This window comes from Trichoderma gamsii (assembly GCF_001481775.2).
Source record: "Trichoderma gamsii strain T6085 chromosome Unknown Scaffold_8.2, whole genome shotgun sequence".
Lineage (NCBI taxonomy): Eukaryota > Fungi > Ascomycota > Sordariomycetes > Hypocreales > Hypocreaceae > Trichoderma > Trichoderma gamsii.
Window position 1 is genome coordinate 252573 of NW_020171345.1, and position 19224 is coordinate 271796.

Below are 19224 nucleotides of genomic sequence, written 5' to 3' on the forward strand. Positions count from 1 at the left end.
CATGACATGCTACCCGTGGGTATGTATCTAGGTATTAAGCTTCCATTAGTTTGGGAACTCGGCGTTCTTCAAACAACCTCAAAGACAGACTCGCAAAACTCTCCTCCTTCCGGCATATCCACGCTCTCCCCATTCATGAACCCATGTATATAACATTCTCCAACAAGCAGATAATACTGAGAGCCCAGACAGGGACGGAGACAAAACGGCATCTTCCCTCCAAACAACACGCAGATAATGTCGCCCTTCTCCATGACCTGCGGTCCCATCACATAGTATCCCCTACTTGTCCGGGCAAACCTTCGATGTGTTGATGCACCAGTTGCCGCACGACTCCACTTCTGCGCGTCTCCCTTCTCAGCCAGGCCACAGAGCTCAGGAGAGATGATTGTGCTATCCACAGTTCTTGCGAGATAGGCAGCGGCATGTGCAAGCCATGTCTCAATGGGCACAGCACTGTAACGCTCGGTAGCGTGGTTCTGCCAATAAATAGCCATGCAACCATTGCTCATCGTCTGGGCGTAGGCAAAGAAGCTGCTTTCTTCTCCGCCAGCGTAATTGTCACCGAGATGAAAGCCATTTGTGTATCCACAGATTTCCGTCCAAAGAGTCTCAACCGCGGGCCGTGTGTTCTTCTCTTCATCACTTTTCCTCTCATGAAACGCCCCCTTTTCCAGCGGTTCAGAACAGTTCTCAATCGAGTCGATTTTCATGCCGTTGATGCTAAGCACCTCCGGAGCAGATGCGCTGATGCGCAGTTCTGGTTTCTTCAACCCGCTGGCGCAGTGAGGAGTAGTGGGCTCTGACATAATATGCCCGTGGCGGGCTCTCCAGTCCGGTACCCACGATGGCAGCTTCGCCTGTCGCTTCTGTGAAGGTTCGACTGGGGAGCTAAGTGTATTGTGCTGAACGGCAGCTAGAGTAATAAGAGATTCAGTGTCTCCGATTAGGGCCCTTTTGGCAACATCGACATAGACTTCCTCAACTGGTTTCTTATAGTCGGCTTCCAACTCTTTCAGCTTGTCGTTATGTCCCTTACGGATGGAGTAGTGGCCCAGCATGGCAAATACCCGATCTCGGGGATCCGTGACATTCATGTGCCCTGCTCTATGGAGTTCATATATGAAGCTAAACCGATTGTCATGCCGACTGGGCGTCTCGGGTTCGACGAAGCGGCGATAGAGGTACTTGATTTCTGACGTTGCCACCTTGAGCTTTGTCCTCATGTGGTGGTATTCTGCAAGCTCTTCACACACGTCGTGCAGTATATCCCACATAATCTCTTCTTCCCCCCAAAGCAGGGTTGCAGCACTCCTGGTGCCAATTTCTTGAACGATCCAGCCACGTCGGAACTAATAATGTCATTTTAAGCACTAACATCTCAATTTCAAGGTATACATTATGATTCTCATTCACTTACCCACGGGAGAGCTGTTATGTGTTTAAGAGGCACCCAGTACTCAGCTGGCTGTTCTGACAAGCTATTTATAGTAGTCAAGGCATTATCCTTTTTATCGCGAACGAGGATCCTAGCTAGCCTTCGTACAAAGGCAAAGGCTTCTTTCGCCGAGCCCTGCTCGTCGAGACCAAGCCAGACCTGTACGTGGGTGCCATTTCTGTAGATTAGGTTCATAAACTGCACCTGCTGCGATCTTTCTTCTTCATTGCGTTGATCAATGCAAACCTGGTCGACCCATACGCGACGGAACCCGACGCGCGGTCTGAGTCGTCTCAGGGCATGATACAGGCTGGCTGTAAGTTTGAGCCGCGCGGTGGGTAGAAATATCTCGTGCGTGAGCCTATCATCGCCCCAGACGTATGATAGAGGCTCATAATCCCCCGCAGCGTCAACGGCAACGGGTTCGAGCTGACCCCGAAGCGGGTCCTTGGAATTTCCGCCGTATAGCGTCAATACCCTAATCGTCCTGTTGTCAGGCAAGGGAGTGTAGCTGTAAGCACGTGGAGGAGAGAAAAAGTGTAGGCAGCCCATATTGAAAGTCCTGATAGGATGATATACGTCATTCGGGGATGGAGGTCAACTACAGAACGAATCGGTGGTGCCCTTTCTATTTCTACCTGTAGTATTCATGCCTTCAGCAACTTACACGCGTATACTGTATGTATGTCGGCCCAATTACCTGGGTAAGCAACGATAACAAGCCTCATTATACATGGGCCTATGCTGAGCGCCGCGCATCTCACTAACGAGGTTCAGCCATGGACACTCCCCTGTTCAATATTTGTATGTCATGCCTCATCTATCATTATCGACAGCTACGTGCATCGGCTTAATTGGGCGACAATCAGCCTCGATACATTTACGCTAAGCTAGGCGTCCTGCATCTCACCAATGAGGCCCAGCCACGGAGCAAACTCCGTTTTCTTCAGCTGTCTACTTGCAGATTCAGCACAAGGCATACTGCGTAAAAGGTTTGAAATGGTCGCATCAGATCAAGGCTGGAAGAGGAGCGTGAAGGGCGAATATTTTACCAACCTAGGTAGGAGAAATCCAACTAAAGAAGCTTGCCCTGCTTCTTGGTGCCTTGCACACATATATATAACTGCATTGTATTTAAGACTTAGATCGAACAACGAACACGTATTAAGGCAATAGTATATCTCCCAAGATGGGGGAAGCGCAATCTAAGGAGAATATACTGGACGAGCTCCTGAAAGAGCTCAAGGGAGTCTACGCTGACGAGGTTAGCGAGTATCAAAGATGCTTGGATACCGTCGCAGATGACTTGGGCCACGTCCTAGCCCAGGAGGCTATCCGCCATCTCCCCGTAGCCCATCGAGTCAAGAGCTGGAACTCGATTGAGGGTACTGCGCAACGCCGGCAGAAAGACCGTCTGGCCGCCCAAATGATTCAGCAGAAGATGATAGAGCTCAAGGAGAACTGGGAGCATCATTTCGAGAAATACAAGATGAGCAAGACCAAGCTCGGATATTTTAAAGACCGGGACGAGCTCCAGCGCGAGTTTCACGACATGCTCGGCGCGCGGATCGTGCTCTATTTCCCGAGCGACACAAAGAAGGTGCTCAAGCTTGTGGAAGCTGCAGGCTACAAGAACGTCAAGCAGCCGAAGCGGATGGGGGGTCTGGCGGATGTCAGGAGGCTGCGGAAGCTTGCGGCGAAATGGCTGGATGCTTCGGCGTCCAAGGCCCCGGCCGATGACCTCGATCTCGAGGGCTTGGAGCAGCAATTCTCGGGCTACGGTGCTATACACCTTGCTGTCAAGGTACCCGAGCGGCTACGTCCGCGAGATCTGGGGCCTGAAGCAACGGCGATCTGGGATAGGACCATTGTGGAATTCCAGATCGGCACCGTCATCATGCACGCCTGGGCCGAAGTCGAGCACGACATCACCTACAAGACCCACGGTCGTGAGGTGCCGCAGGACGAGAAGGCGGTTCTGGACATCCTCAACGGCCTCGCCCTTGCCAGCGAGGTCGGGCTACGCCGCTTTCGATCGTCGCCGCAATCGCCTTCGCCGCCCGTCGAGTCCGCCGAGGAGCTGCATAGTTGGCTGCATCAGCTCTATATCGACAAAGACCGAAGCACACCGGCCGAGTGGGTTGATCTAGACAAGCTCTGGGACTTTCTGGTTCGGCACAAACAGAATCGACGAGACACATTCCGGCACCTTGCCGAGGTCGGCTGGGGGCATCTCGTGAGACACGAGCGTAAAGAAGGCTTCGAGCTCGACCACGTCCTCCCCTTCATCATCATGCACCATCACCCGCCACCCAAGGCCGTTGAAGAAGGCCGTCGTCTCAAGGCGATGAAGGAACTCGACCAGACGCGGGCGGCGTCACGCCCGCCGGATGTGGAAGCCAAGAACAAATCCCAGCTGGTCGTGGCAAATATCTCATCCCTGATCCACAGAGTCAGCGAGAGAGATCTAGCAAAAATCGAGAGGCTGGTCAAACGATGAAAGCTGAGGCCAGACGAGGAGGGAGACTCTTCAGGGCAAGGAGTAAGTTTTCCTCATCCAAATAACGCGACTGCGCGTATAGTATACATGTAATGTGAATGAGTACTAACCACGTGTTTAAACAGGAGTATCTGGGTGTTATCAGCCTGCGCGAGTGCAAATCTCGCATTGCTGCTGATCCGACGTGGCTGAAAAAGGTGCGAGAGCGTTATGACGAGTGGATTTTGGAGGAAATTCCGCCACATGGTCGTTGGGCGACGTTTTACGGGGAGTCATCCGAGCTGGGGTTTCCGATGAGGCAGATTCAGAGGCCTAGTCGAGATGAGCTGGCTTGCAAGAACCGGAGCGAGCAGTTCAGCGACTGGATGGATATGCGATGGAGTCGGTGTGGGTTATATATGGACTATATGGCTCCAGGTATCAGTATGATGCTAGTCTTGAAGCATTACGGAGTTTTTGACTAGGTACATGTACGTCGTGTAGTTATGGCGAGAATCTCATATCTATAAGTCACCCATGCCAGAGCGAAGTTGATGTGGTTACTTTAGCACACTTCATCTTAGTTACAAAGCAACCTTCTGTTTATATTTATGAGGCTTCAGTTTTTGTTTGTACATAGTTTTCTTTTCGCGGTCTCATATCAGCTTCCGTTGTATAAATCCGTAACAAATATAGAAACCCTTTTTCGACGCGAAGGTAGCGCTGCTTTGGCTGTGTCGGTATACATAATTTTTTCCCAAACTCTAGCTTATATGGATTTCCCTCCTGAACAACAGCAGTATTGCCATCACATAAACGTATTGGAAACAAAAGACCAGATTGACACGTAGGTACTACTGATGGGCACATTCTGAATACCATTATAGCATGACACTAGAGTATATCAGAAAGTGTTATTTAGATACATTTTTTTACAGAGAAAAAAAAAGAATGACACTCACTTCATTTGAACAGTTTTCCCATATATGACGTAGAAAAGGCTTGTTTACGCACTGCTCAATATATTGAGATGTTCTTGATTGCTCCCATTCTGCTGCGTCTGGGTGTTGCTGTAGCCAGATGAATGCCGAAATCACTAATGCATTTTCTGCAAAGCTGAGCTCTGTTTCATAAATTTCAGAATCGACATCCATGATAGATGGATATATATTTCACGTTGGACATAGCATGGCAATATTATATCGCAGAAGGGCGAGCTTGTGAGATTTATATCTCTGCGGTCTTGCAGGACTGGTGCCTAAATACAAAAACACACTTTTAATACAAAAAGCCCGCCACACTAATACCTATGAGGAGAATACTTACCAAATGGGTGATTTATCACATATTAGCATTCTAGACCGCAAGTTGGATACGACCTTGTGTTGGGCGTTGTCAAAAATGGCAAACCAATCAATCAGTACTTCGATGAGGCGCTTTGCATGGATATCCACCAGTCAGAGGGCCTCTTAAACAAAGACATTGTAAGCTGGATCGCAATTAGCTTATGGTAGAGATACCAGCACCCTGCAAGGCATTCTTAAGGCTGAGTCTGCTGAAATGTCGTATTTCTCTTTGTTTCCTACATGAGAACGGAATTGGCTTCCGATTTTCATTCTTTAGCTGCCTTTACTCTTCGCCACAAAGCTGTCGCTTTAGTTACGCAAAATGCCAAAGCGACGTAACGAAATTAGAGATGAGCAAGCGTCTCCCAATGCAAAAAGAACTGCAGTGGAGCGCCCCTCTGAGCCGGCCAAACTTGACCATGCCGCCTATACAATTGGATGGATCTGCGCATTGCCAAAGGAGCGAACTGCAGCGATTGCCATGCTAGACCAACAGCACACAGATCTTTTATATCCCGTCAATGATGATAACGTATATGCCTTGGGATCCATCGGTGGGCATAATATTGTCATTGCTAGTCTACCGAAAGGGAGATACGGCAACAACTCTGCAGCCATAATCGCGACAAAGATGACTAGCTCCTTTCCTGCCATTAAATTCGGATTATTAGTCGGTATCGGAGGCGGGATTCCATCCAAAGTTCGGCTTGGAGACGTTGTGGTCAGCGCTCCAACTGACCAGTATCCAGGAGTTGTTCAATTGGATTTTGGCAAAGCAGAGGGTGATGGCAGATTCAGACGAACTGGTGCCTTGAACAGCCCGCCGAGTGCGCTTCTCAAAGTCTTAGCAAAACTGGAGTCAGAGCATGAGATGCAAGGACCCAAAATTCCCCGCTTCTTGGATGAGATGAGGCGGAAATGGCCGAGACTATATCCAAAATATTTCTGGAAGAATTCCCTCAAAGACCCTCAAGACGGAAGCATCGAAAAAGAGGTGGATACGTCTGCTATATTTACAGCTCATGAGCCTCAGATGCACTGTCCAGGCATTCATCACGGCCTAATCGCATCCGGTAATCGGGTCGTCAAAGATGCTTCATTCCGCGACCGCCTTGATGAGCACCTAAATGGAAGTTTGCTGTGTCTTGAAATGGAAGCAGCGGGATTGATGAACGACTTCCCTTGTCTAGTTGTCCGAGGCATCTGCGATTATGCAGATTCGGCCAAGAACGACGACTGGCAAGAGTATGCGGCAGCGGTGGCGGCAGCTTATGCGAAAGAAATCATTTCCGCGCTACAGGTCTACGCCGTGGAGCACATGGACTCAGTCAAAGGTATAATCCATCTGGTTTGAAGAAGTCGTACCGTTGTGCTTGACCTGGCATAGCAATTCATATTCGCCAACCGCTAACTGTGTCTTGGGCAGATATCTTATCGGATATTCGAGCTGAACTTGAAAGCTTCCGAACAGCATTTGATGAGATTTCCACACGACAGTATGCTCGGGACCACTTAGACTTTTTGAAAAGTTTAACAGCTGTTGACTACACCCTTCAGCAAAAAGATAACTTTACCAAACGGCAGCCTGGAACGGGCCAGTGGCTTCTAAACTCCGACACATACCGGTCCTGGGTTGATACCACCCGGCAGACATTGTTCTGCACAGGAATTCCCGGAGCCGGGAAGACTACCCTTACGTCTATCATAATTAACGACCTTTTTGAAAGATTCAACAGAGATACCACGGTGGGAATTGCTTACATTTACTTCAATTTCCAACGACACGATGAGCAGGAACTTTTTGATCTATTGACAAGCATTTTGAAACAATTAGCCCAAGGACAGAGCTGCCTACCACAGAGTGTAAAGGCGAAGTTTGATGAGTGTAGAGGCCAAAATCAACGCTTGTCGCTGGATGACACCAAAAAGCTTCTCCAAGAAATATCAGCTTCATATTCGAGAGTATTCATCTTGGTGGATGCTCTGGATGAATGTCAGGGGTCATATGGATGCCGCGCGAGCTTCCTAGCGGATATTTTCCTTTTACAGGAGAGTGCAAAAGTGAATATTTTTGCAACGTCTAGATTCATTCCAGAAATTATGCAAACATTCAAGGCATGCAAGTCCATGGAGATACGTGCCACACAGGAGGATGTACAAAGATACGTGCGTGGTCAACTGGAGGGAAGTGGCATAGAGCACCTCCCCTCTGTGATCAAGAACAGGCCAGAGCTAGAAGAGGCAATTATTAGCGGAATATCGAATGCTGTCGATGGAATGTACGTATCTAGAATCATCATCTCCCAGCCAGCTTATGCAAACCCTAACATGTTCCAGGTTTCTGTTGGCAAAGATCTTTCTCGACTCATTAGTCGACAAAATTACAATTGCAGATGTTAGAGAAGCAATAGCACAGCTACCAACGCATATGGCAGGAGCTCTAGAAGATCAGAGATTGATAATACTGGATCAAGCATACGATTCCGCCTGGATAAGAATAAACCAACAGAAAGAGGGATTCCGGAACATTGCCACGCGGGTTCTAGCGTGGATCACATGCGCGAAGCGACCATTATCTACAAGGGAACTTCAGCATGCACTCGCAGTCAAGATCGGCAAGGATGAGCTTGACAAAGACGCCATCCCTCAAGTTCGTGATATGGTGTCATTTTGCGCCGGGCTGGTCACTATCGATGAAGAGAGCAATATCATCAGACTGGTACACTACACAACGCAAGAATATTTTGAGAGGAAGAAGACTGATTGGTTCCCTGATGCAGAGGCTATGATTGCGGAAACCTGCATTTCCTATCTTTCTTTCAAGGCTTTTGGCGAATATCATTTAACTGATTCTAGCCACAGGTACCTGCGTTGTCGCGCTTTTTATGAGTATGCCAGCCAGTATTGGGGAGACCACGCACGTATTGTGGGAAAGAAGTTGGATAAAATTATCCTAGAATTCCTCATGAGCGGTGCCAAAGCATCTAACGCCTTCTATGTTGCGACGAGGCGCTTTCACCTGAGCTTCCAGTGTTGGTCTTGTCTAGGAGTTGATTACAGGCCCTGGGAGTACACGCCGATGTCGGGTATGCATCTTGCCGTACTCTTGTCATTTGATGAAGCAATCAAGTTATTACTCGAGAACGGATGCCCCATCATCGAGAACGAAGAAATCGATGTGTCGCCACTGTTCTTAGCCATAGACCAAGAGTATCTGCATATTGCACAGATACTACTTGACCATGGTGATTATATAAGTTTCAAAAGAAATAACGGTGACAGTGCTTTGGAAGTTGTTATGGAACCAAAGCATTACAACCTAAAGTTTATCAAGGAGCTTATTGCAGCAGAAATTGCCTCTGGACAAGATATCTCGTGGTTTCTCCACTCAGCTATTGAATACGGCCACAAGGGTATGGTTAAGATGCTGCTTCGATTAGGCGCCGACATCGAGACTACCACAGGATGTTTCTGGGATTATAGACCATTGCACTATGCAATCGATTGGGAAAAAGTGGCAATTGTTAAGTTGTTACTTGACAAGGGTGCCAATGTTGAGGGTGCATCGAACTCCCGCAATGAAACACCATTGCACTCGGCAGCCATCATAGGTAATTCAGCAATTATGGCTTTATTGCTGAAAAAGGGCGCCAACATTGAGGCTCAAAATATTAAAGGCAAGACACCATTATTTTACACAGTCAGTTCTCGCCCTGACCCTAGCTTGTATGACCACAAAGTAGTTTGTAGCATGCTTCTCGAAAGGGGAGCCAATATCGAAGCGGTTGATAGCAAAGGACGCACGCCACTAATGTATGCACTGCAAAGCTATGTAAAATATGCATCCGGAGGCAGCCGGAGAGCATATACTCGGGATCTAATACAACTATTACTTGATAAGGGGGCCAACATCAATACCGCAGATAATGAGGGGCGAACGCCGCTTTCATATGAGTTGATAGAGCGATGGAATAAAAGTAAGGGGATCTTCGACCCAGAAAGTGCTATGGATTACGTCAAAAAAGAATTGGGGGGAGGGGAGAGGGAGGTAGTTGAGGATATATAAATCAATATCAGATATAACTTCAGCTAGGTAAGTATTAAAGTTGCCAGATATTATACATTAGCTTTCAGTGCTTAGGGTTAAGTTGTCCATCAGGACTTTCCCTGGCCTACGTATGGTCGGATAAGAGCAAAGAGAATCCCATTCTCTTTACCAGGTATACAGGGAAAATGGCACGCATTCTCTACGCAAAATGACTCCTAGTTGCCGCAGTGGCCTCATTTAATGTGATAACAAGGCCGCGCCAGCTCGATCAAATAAGTCAGCGATGTGTTTCGCCCTATGGTTCCAATAGCGTTACAACAAGCTGAGCTGCTGCAGAGGTGTGTTTGTATGTGTGCAAGCCAGAGGTGAGATTTCGACTCATCAATAAAGCTGGTTAAATGATGAAAGGGATTTATGCAAAGCAGCTCTATTCACGTAATTCCGCTTGGTAGCAAAACGGGACAGGCAGGACAAAGCCATAAAGGGACAAAAGGTCGGATGCACGGCAAGGAAGCCTTGGTAAGACCTTATCTTCTGGGATAAGTAAAGTCTGCCATATTTTAGATAACTATAACTCAAGCGTTAGAGGCACTTACTTCTGTTTTTTGTAGATGTTACTCATGGCGCTAACCTCTCCTGCTATAATAAAAGGAGCTGTTGTATCGTTTTCTGTCTTTCACCGGTCTCAGATCTTATTGTAGATGAGAGGGCCATTTTCAAGATCTTACTGGGTGACCAAGTGAGCACAAGCAGTCTAGAGAGGTGCTCGTACCTCAGTACTCAATATTTAGTCATATGTGCGTCAGTCAACAAGTTGCAAGCCGCGGACAATATGTTCCGAGAAATATCAAATATCAAGCCGTTGAGGCACACCATTTGACCGAGAGGCCGATAGATTATATCGTCGCGCAGTAACAGAAAACCTGTCTGATGGGGATTTTTTACATAGAATTAATGCAACAAAGAACCAATTAGAGCTCTCTTTCACACTGAATACATGCTAAATCAAATATTTACACGTGGCGCGCCAAAGTTCTAAGGTGGCATAGCAAAACTTAACGCCATCATTTGGTCATCATGAACAGATGAGATGTCTTCACATTAATCGTCTTGACGTCCTCCATTGCTACTCACTTTCACAAGCGTGTTTATTATTGGCTGCTGCCATCTCATTGCTATCTAACCCGATTGGATGAAAAACAAGGAAAGCCAAAGTTTAGGCACAATCGACTTTAACGCCACCATCTCTATTTTGAGCGCCAGTGATCTACGGTTCTTCCCGTCAAGGCGACGTCAACAAATGCGCTCCCCTAGAACTCAATTCATACAAGAGAGAGGGAACATCTGCTCCGGATGTCGAAAACGCTTACGGAGAGCACGTCGATTGGTGACGTAATCTCACTTTGTTCGAAACTGGCATCCATATAGATTATTATTCTAATCTCGTATCTTTCTACATCACGAACAAGAGGCGAAAATATAGACATAATCATAGTTTCAAGCTGTGTGGAGGCAGCCAGAAACTAATAAGCATCAGAAGAGCTCTACCACTTTCCTTGCGGTATAAGAGCCTCTCATCTCCTCCGAGGTCTTTCTTTTATACTCTCCATTATCAAGTACAAAACCACCATTGTATCAAAAGTCTACCCTAGCCGACATCAATCCAACTCACCATGAACTTGGCGTATCGCGACAATGGCGCTCTCACCACCAACCCACCAGCAGGCGACCAACACCTCTCTGTACACGGATCAGACTGGCTCTGGGCTGTCTTTGCCGTCTTCGCCATCACATCGGTTGGTTGAGGCATGGTGGCATCAGAAGTTGGCCTTCTTACTGACAGACTCGCCAGATAATAGTTTTCGCTCTGACATGGAGAGCTAGAGCGGGAGAAAAGATCTTTCATTATCTGTTCACGATTGCTCTCCTTTCGGGTGCCGTTGCATATTATAGTATGGCTTCGGACCTGGCTTGGAGTGTGATCCCACAGGCCAACAATATTGCCCATAGTGGCCTTACGCGCCAGATCTTCTTCGCCAAATATGTGTACTGGGTCATCTCTTTTCCTGTCTTGATCATCGCCATCGGTCTTCTTAGCAGCGTCTCATGGGCAACGATTCTGTACAATATAGCCCTGGCATGGGTCTGGTAAGTTGTCATCTTCGGTGCCTTCTCCTCACTCACTCGCACACATGTACTCACAAATCTGCCTCACCCCAGGATCCTGTCCTATCTCTTCTCTGCATACACCCGGACCAACTACAAATGGGGGTTTTTCGCCATCGGCACGGTAGCCTATATCGCGCTTGCCTTCAGTACCCTCGCCCAGGGCCACAGAGGCGCTCGCCGCATCGGTTACTCTCGCGACCATGCAGGATTAGCCGGCTGGATGAATCTGATCTGGTTCTTCTATCCGATTGCCTTTGGTCTATCTGACGGGGGTAATCGGATCGGCATCACCTCCAGCTTTGTTTTCTTTGGCATCCTGGATCTCCTCTTGGTTCCGCTTCTGGCCTTTGCTTTCATTTTCCTCGCTCGTAGGTGGGATTACAATCGCTTGAATCTCGCCTTTACTCAGCACGGCCGTGTCCATCCAGCAACTGGCACTTTTCCAGGAAAGGAGACACATGGAGTAGCAGGAACAACCACAGGTAGTCCAGCAGATTCCGCTTATGCTGCTCGCACTGCTGTCTAAGCTGGCTGCTGGTTCGCATTTGCCAAACATGGTACGGGAGTAACCGAATCATACTGCTAAGGCTATTTTATCCCCTTGGTTTTTATCGAATAATAGTGGGTCAAATGAGAAAAGAAATCATAGCTAGTTGCAATAATCTATAGCAATGTATTATGGTCTATAAACACTGCTTTAATTGCGGTGCGGTAGTGTTAGAAATCTGTCTTAACAACAATTATGTCAAGAGTGACTTTATAGTTAAGAGTTAGTTTTTGCATATATCGATGACGAGCACATCGGATGGCGTGATAAAGTCATAGCGAGGGCGGATGACACCGTACAAGTAAAACGAGCTAGCACCAGACGTTAACGGATTCATTACGCAGTTCGTAGACGTAGGTGCTGCTGTTATGAGCACGGACTTGGGGTTGCTCTGTGTATTGCGATTGTTGGTCCAAGACGACAATGATGGCGGCAGCCACTAAAGAAGCAGCAAATTTAAATTTATAAGCAATCATGTAATATTTTCATGAATTTTGTGATATTATAATTTCCTCTATTATTAAACAAAGTAGAATACTATGTAATACATTGTGTTTTCTGAAATGACTAGTTACAGAAAGATTGTCATTGTAAATGCATCAGAAGACAGATTTCCTCATCTCGAGAGCGCTACCAAATCTCCCACATCTGACTGCCTACAGAAATGATTCGATTGAAGGCTGCGTCTCTCAACCTGACATCATCTAAACAAAACTCCTCACCGTCTGGTTCTGTCTTTAGCACCAAACCTCCCATTGTCTCTCTCTCCAGGGCCCAGTCCACAAGAGCTCTCCTTTTGCCACCCAAACTACCAACACCACTCACTTTCCTGACCCCTCCAATATTCGCAATTGCTATAGTCCACGTCGTGTCCAAGTCCTCATTCTCGCTCATCCAACTAACGGCCGGTGTTGTAGCTACGGTAGTGATATATAAGCACCCTTTCTTGCCTTTGTGACAGGCAGAAAAACAAACAGGGCCACCGTTGGATTCTGACGTTTTAAGAGCGCCTTGTTCGCCTTGGAGATGCCCCGAGTTTGATGGTTCCGCGGCCTTGGCGATCTTGTTGATTGCCTGTATCCCATCCTTGGTGGTTCGCTTGATACGCTTAGCAATGCGGCGCGTGGTGCTGGGTTCACCCTCTTCCTGCCTTTCGTATGTCTGTTTAGAGTATTCCTTATCTGACATTGGGTTGATAGCCATCTTTTTGTCCTCTTTAGAAGCACCTGTCAAGACTTAGGTCAGCCTCCAATCAGACGATGGCATATGGAATTCCTTTTAACTTACCAAGATGGGCTAGATCGTAATCATCGGCGTTCAGCTGTACATTAGGTGGTCCATGGGATGGGGGTGGCGGAGGTTGAGGAGTTTTATTGTTTTCTCCGGTACGAAGGAGAGTAATGGCGATCTGAGCATTCGTGGGCACTCCTTTAAGGATTGAATTCCGCAGCTCTGTATGCCGACGCCAATCAGGGCACCTGTAGTCAATGATGGAAACGCCGCGTTCGATGATGGGCTTGCCAAAGAATACAGCTCCCGCAAACAATGCCAATACTTTCATCACGGCATAGCATGAACCAAAACATGATATCACAAGCAGTGGTAGTAAACAAGTAGCCAGGATCAGCCTTGGGCGATGCAGAGGAAAAGGTGAGGTCGGGCTCAATGCATTGCCGAGCCGTTCATAAGTGTCGATGAGCTCAGGAAACATGTGCAATGCGGATCGTGTATGAAAGCTATTCACAGCGCGTGCAACGGGCTCTTTGGTCCTATCATGATTTTTTTTCCCACTCTGGTCGGCATTCACAACATCCGAGACATCTTGAACCACGTGTTCTGGCCCAACAGAGTCTTCTTCTTCCTGGGAGAACTCGCCCGAAGAGATGCTTATTAAAAGCTGCAATTAGAAAAATTAGTAAAATTAGTTTTGGATTCATGGCATATTGATAGATGTAGGGAGCAGATATAAAACTCACTGTACTAATGCTGTAGATGAAGCTATGGGCTTCTTGTTCGATCGCTTCGCCACTGTTTTCTTCTGGAGCTCCCGTAACAGATTCAGAAGCTAGCACCCCAGCAATTGGTTTTTTTACAGCTCCAGTGTGAGAATTAATAAGCGATGCCGGTGTTGGTGGAAAGCAAATGTCTCTGGCAGGTGGACAGACAATTAACACCATGAGAAAAAGAATCAAGGTAGGGGCAAGCAGATCAACAAGCCAGGCGATTGAATAGGTGCCAAAAAAATAAACTGTTCTGTTGTCTCGCCACGATCGCAGGAGAGCTATATGCTTATAGAGCGCGAGTAAGCTTATGACGACAGTCATATAAAATCGCTCAGCATGTGCTTGCATCTTCTCTGCTGTGATGTCTTCACCAGCTGCGATATTCATATCAAGATTTGACAGCGGCTGCTTGTCGATTCTTTTAACATGGAAGATTTGCTTGTTAAAACGCCTTATCAAAGTCCAAAGGTCTCCGTTTCGAATACCGGGATATGATTGTATGGGGGAAGCGGTTTCGCTATTCCAAGCAGAAGTTGCGGCTTGGAGAGTATTGTGTTCAATGTAGCGGTCTTCATCTTTGAGTTGAGGGTCTATATTAGCAACACTCTCTTGAGCAAGAGCATGGCTATCTGTAGGCGCTTTATGCATGACTATTTGTTTATTCTTGTCAGTGATGCTAGAGTCCATTGTTTGCAATAAACGGAACTTTCTATCCTTTTGAAGAAAATATCAAGACTCGTTCAAGTCTTAACTCAGTAGATTCACCATTCTGACAGTTATAAAAACACACAGGATCAAATCAACTATCTATAGTTGCTAAATTATCAATGACGCTGGCGGTGGCGACTGACTGCGGTGAAGTTCATAGCACTGTACGGCCCGCTTTGGAGATTTGGTAAAGTCAGTCAAGCACTCATCATGATCACTTGTTGTAGAAACCTTGGTGAAGTATCGGCCTAGGAGTTGACTGGATGGAATCAACTTATGTTCGCATACCCAAGGCCTTCTCTTGCATTGTCGCATTGTTGTGCTGGGCTTCTAGTAAGTCGAGGGTGGGGGCTTAACGCAGTGTGGCTCGAGGCCTCGCTGCTGGTGGAAGAGAACAAAACTAGCTGATTGGCCACATTGAAGCGGAGTGCTCCGAAGAAGTTGTTCGTGGTGAGATTAATGTTTTGGTAATGAATGGCGTTCTTCCTCCGTCCCCTCTCACCCGATTTCCCTTGATGCGTTATAGTTGCGTCTGCAGCACGCCAGCATTATACCGCAAAGTTGGAAATGAGTGTGCCAGCGGCAAGGGCGCGTTACTGTAGGAACCAGGCTGCTTACACTAGACACAGTGCCTATTATTCTTTTATATATACTATACAAGAGGTTATAGTATATAAGAAGATAGCAGCGCATATGGATAGTGCACGCCAGTCACAAGAAATGTTAACAAAAGTGTTGACTTCTATCTAAAAACTTGATGAATCTATGCATGTTGACGTGTACATCTTTATGTCAATTAATAATATACCTTCTGTACTGCTGCATATACACATGCGACTGGGCTTGGTAATTTTCATCTGGCCTAGCGATAAGCAGGCTCTCCAGGTTGCTCTGCACAGAGACTGCTCCTTCGGCTCGAACACCGATACGAAACGAACAAACAAATAATAGACGGCGTTTTTGTTTGGGTTGAAAAGCGTGAATAAGCTAAGCGCATTTCTTGAAATTTGAATCGCATTAATCTGTCCAACCATTGTTGGCCACATGGTCTTGTGTCACGAAGCGATTTATCAAAGTCGTGTTGTGTCATTCAAGCGAGCTGCTTGGACAGGATGATCAGGCATCATTTCCGCGTTTTCTTTCAAGGTGAGCAATACTAATACATCCGCCTACTTTCCTTGTGGGCTAGCGAAAGTTAATAGACCAGTACAGATGGCTATATTATGATCCCCGACCCTCTGCCTCCCAGAACTCTTAAAACCAATTCTGGACAGGACATTCTCAAGCATCCGATATTTATCGTGAGGTGCTTCTTTCTTATAGGCTCATCTTTGGACACAATAAAAGTTCGTGGAAGGCCTGGAGGAACTTCTACAAAGCACAGAATGTTCCTCCAGGTATTGAGGATCCTCTCTTGCGGAGGCTGTGTGGGAAAGACTGCCGCTACGAAACAACTTACGAGGAGATCAAAGCACCGGATGTAGCAGCGCAATACTCGGCATCAGAAGATTTTCCATTTTGGGGAGCGCGCCTATTAAAGATCCAGCAATTTGTGGTCAACAAGAATCCGAGTGACTTGAAGACGCTGTGGAATGACCGCCGGGACCTTTGTAAGTCGACTTACTCATCTAAAAATGAGTCGTGATTCACGAGACTGACAAATGCCAGTGCGCTTCTATACTTTCTGGGCAGTTGTGGTGGTTGGGGCCATGTCACTCATCCTTAGCGTTATACAAAACATTGAAGGTGGTATACAAGTGACATATGCTGCCAAGGCAAACAGGGGGTTTGAGAATTAAAGAGCAAGAAGATATGTCTCTCTTGGATGTTTACTTTACTAATTTTGCACAGCTGTTGGGAAATATAGCTTGATAGTACTGGAAATTTTATAATCGATTAGACTTATAAATATACTACTATATTTATTTTAGCCCAAAGCTCCTATTATTTTCCTTATATAGAAACTTATATAAAATTAAATATTAAGTTAATAATAATAATAATAATAGTAGTAATAATAATAATAATAAATATATATATATATTATGTTTATTATACTGTACCCTAATCTGACCACTGTAAATCAAGATAGCGCCTAGCTTCCCCAGTGCTCATCTTCCTAGTGACCAAGAATCGAGCGCTCCAAGGATCGTGTTGTCTCCGCCGTATACGGCCTACAGTATTTTGCGTCGCGTCATATTCCTCTTACTTCTTATGTGCTCTATGGCGTATTTCTTTCGACTGGCCTGGCCATTCTCGTGGCCCTCGGGGACCCCACGGCGATCGATTGATCTGTTGACTGCAACCGCAGAAGATCTCCAACAGCTCTTGAAGGCTGGCGAGCTCACGAGCCTTGAATTGGTTGATAGATGCTTCGCTCAGATTGATAAGCATGACGATTATCTTAGGGCCGTTCTACAGAGAAATCCACAAGCCAGGACAGTGGCGGCCACCCTAGACCTCGAACGCAAGAATGGCCACCTACGTGGGCCCCTTCACGGGATCCCCATCCTCATCAAGGTTTTCTTCACCTTTACTCGAGTTACTCGATCTACATGTACATGGCAAGAATAACCAGTTTCTAGGACAATATCGCAACCCACCCAAGCCTGGGAATGAACACGACGGGGGGCTGTCTTGCCTTGCTTACATCGCGACCGTCAAAGAGCGCTGAGATTATAGAAAGAGTGAGTCGTTGGACACACCTTCTCCTCTCCATTGCGGCACATTTACACCTCCAGCGTGTCTTCTTTTCTTTTCTGGCCTTTCACGTCATCAAATGCAGTCGGCATTAAGCATTTCTAGCCCTATGACTATCAGTTCCAGCCCATTTGTGTTCCTGTCTAACCTCACTGCGAAGAAATCCTAACAAGATGCAGATTCTTGAAGCAGGGATGATTATCATAGGGAAAACACAGTTATCAGTGAGTACTTCCTTGAACTGGCTATAATTACCGTATCTAATGTACAGGTCACCAGGAACTCGCTGGGTTCAAGTACGCAACTGACACGGCTTCGTCCAGCTTCGTCCGACTACTTATCCCTTCTCCGTGCGGTAACTAATGCTTCCTGTCAGAGGCTCAAATATCATGCCTGGATGGTCGGCTTTAGGCGGTCAAGCGCAATCTGCATACACTACCGGTGCGGTAGATTTGACTGACCGTGTCCTTGGGCACTCGGTGAGTAGCGGAAAATGAATACTCATTAGCCGAGATGACATGTGTCAAGAAGATGGCAGACTTGACGTTCTACAGTACTTACTAACGTTGGCAAATATCTATAGTCACCCTCTGGCTCATCAACAGGCTCTGCCGTTGGCGTCAGCGCAGGTTATTCCCCCTTGGCGATAGGAACGGACACTGGAGGGTCTTTGATCACACCGAGCACCCGAGCGGCGTTATATACTCTCCGACCAACGATGAACCTGATCCCACAGGATGGCTTGATACCTCTGTCCCATTCATTCGATACTGTGGGACCGATGGCAAAATCGCCTGCTGATCTGGCAAACCTTTTGGATGTCTTAGCCACTCCGAAGGGAAGCGAAAAGAGAAGATTTCGTTCTCAAATGATGGCTGGTGACTTCAGAGACTTCAAAATCGGGTTTCTCTCCCCAGAAACATGGTGTTTTGACTCTGATCTACAGCGCCCAGTGCCAGAAGCCACGGCGCAGATAGTAAGATGATTGAGAGCTGGAGTTCTTTACAGAGTCACTAAACAAGATTCTCTAGAAAACAGACACTCAGGCTGCTTACGCAAAGCTAGCGCTTACGGCAAAGTCATTCAAAGCAGTAGAACTTGTATCCATCGATGCATTTGAAGTGAATGGGCGGCATAGTTTCTACGACATTCAAAGTTAGCAGCCTCTTGCTCAACTGCCACTGAAAAATGATCTAACTTGTTCAGCGGCTCGGTTTAAACCCACATTTGAGGCTTACCTTGAAACCCTCGAAGATTCCCAAGTACGGAGCCTGGATGAACTCATAAGGTTCAACCAGAACCATGCAGAAAAAGAGCTTCCACCAGGCAAGTCGTCATTCATCACACAAGTCCCTACTTTCCCACTGACCCTACTCAGACTACGACAACCAAGACCAGCTCCAGAACGCCGCCACAATGACAATGTCAGATCAAGAGCATGATTTTCTTCTAGGACATGCGCGCAAAGTTGGTCGAGACATTGGCATTGACAAGACACTCAAAGAATATGACGTAGATCTGGTCATTGCGCCAGCTGACTCTGCCGTAAATCTGTTAGTGTCGGCTGCTGGTATGGTTCCACGACACCTAAGTTGCTCGTAGGCATTTTTAATAATCGACAGGCTACCCTTCCGCAACAATGCCATTGTCATACCTCAAGTACAACGGCCGGCCCATTGGTTTGGTTGCATTTACGACTGCCGGGGGTGAAGAAATGCTGTTAAACTTCCTGCGTGCGTACGAGGATACCTTCCCAAAACGACGCCCCCCTAGTCGCCTCTAAATA

General features: G+C 46.9%; 8 protein-coding genes across 8 annotated transcripts; 6 read left to right on the forward strand and 2 right to left on the reverse strand.

Moving 5' to 3' along the window:
• Positions 1–68: 68 nt before the first annotated feature.
• On the reverse strand, positions 69–1990 carry TGAM01_v203056 (hypothetical protein; the record flags this gene model as incomplete). Its single annotated transcript, XM_018802412.1, has 2 exons — positions 69–1352; positions 1421–1990. 2 exons carry the CDS (start codon positions 1988–1990, stop codon positions 69–71), a joined length of 1854 nt encoding a protein of 617 aa, XP_018664330.1.
• Positions 1991–2437: 447 nt separating this feature from the next.
• Positions 2438–2606, forward strand: TGAM01_v203057 (hypothetical protein; the record flags this gene model as incomplete). Its single annotated transcript, XM_024549121.1, has 2 exons — positions 2438–2498; positions 2578–2606. 2 exons carry the CDS (start codon positions 2438–2440, stop codon positions 2604–2606), a joined length of 90 nt encoding a protein of 29 aa, XP_024406099.1.
• Positions 2607–2627: 21 nt separating this feature from the next.
• Positions 2628–3938, forward strand: TGAM01_v203058 (hypothetical protein; the record flags this gene model as incomplete). The annotated part of the gene is made up of 1 exon (XM_018802413.2): positions 2628–3938. One exon carries the CDS (start codon positions 2628–2630, stop codon positions 3936–3938), a length of 1311 nt encoding a protein of 436 aa, XP_018664331.2.
• A 1647-nt stretch (positions 3939–5585) lies between these two features.
• On the forward strand, positions 5586–9329 carry TGAM01_v203059 (hypothetical protein; the record flags this gene model as incomplete). The annotated part of the gene is made up of 3 exons (XM_024549122.1): positions 5586–6597; positions 6690–7542; positions 7601–9329. 3 exons carry the CDS (start codon positions 5586–5588, stop codon positions 9327–9329), a joined length of 3594 nt encoding a protein of 1197 aa, XP_024406100.1.
• Positions 9330–10984: 1655 nt separating this feature from the next.
• TGAM01_v203060 (hypothetical protein) lies at positions 10985–12006 on the forward strand (the record flags this gene model as incomplete). The annotated part of the gene is made up of 3 exons (XM_018802415.1): positions 10985–11107; positions 11164–11459; positions 11532–12006. 3 exons carry the CDS (start codon positions 10985–10987, stop codon positions 12004–12006), a joined length of 894 nt encoding a protein of 297 aa, XP_018664333.1.
• Positions 12007–12657: 651 nt separating this feature from the next.
• On the reverse strand, positions 12658–14717 carry TGAM01_v203061 (hypothetical protein; the record flags this gene model as incomplete). Its single annotated transcript, XM_018802416.1, has 3 exons — positions 12658–13253; positions 13315–13924; positions 14004–14717. The coding sequence occupies 3 exons, from the start codon at positions 14715–14717 to the stop codon at positions 12658–12660; spliced, it is 1920 nt and encodes a 639-aa protein (XP_018664334.1).
• A 1133-nt stretch (positions 14718–15850) lies between these two features.
• TGAM01_v203062 (hypothetical protein) lies at positions 15851–16222 on the forward strand (the record flags this gene model as incomplete). The annotated part of the gene is made up of 2 exons (XM_024549123.1): positions 15851–15884; positions 15951–16222. 2 exons carry the CDS (start codon positions 15851–15853, stop codon positions 16220–16222), a joined length of 306 nt encoding a protein of 101 aa, XP_024406101.1.
• Positions 16223–17800: 1578 nt separating this feature from the next.
• On the forward strand, positions 17801–19221 carry TGAM01_v203063 (hypothetical protein; the record flags this gene model as incomplete). The annotated part of the gene is made up of 6 exons (XM_024549124.1): positions 17801–17917; positions 18022–18414; positions 18470–18593; positions 18645–18787; positions 18837–19008; positions 19061–19221. The coding sequence occupies 6 exons, from the start codon at positions 17801–17803 to the stop codon at positions 19219–19221; spliced, it is 1110 nt and encodes a 369-aa protein (XP_024406102.1).
• Between the last annotated feature and the right edge of the window lie 3 nt (positions 19222–19224).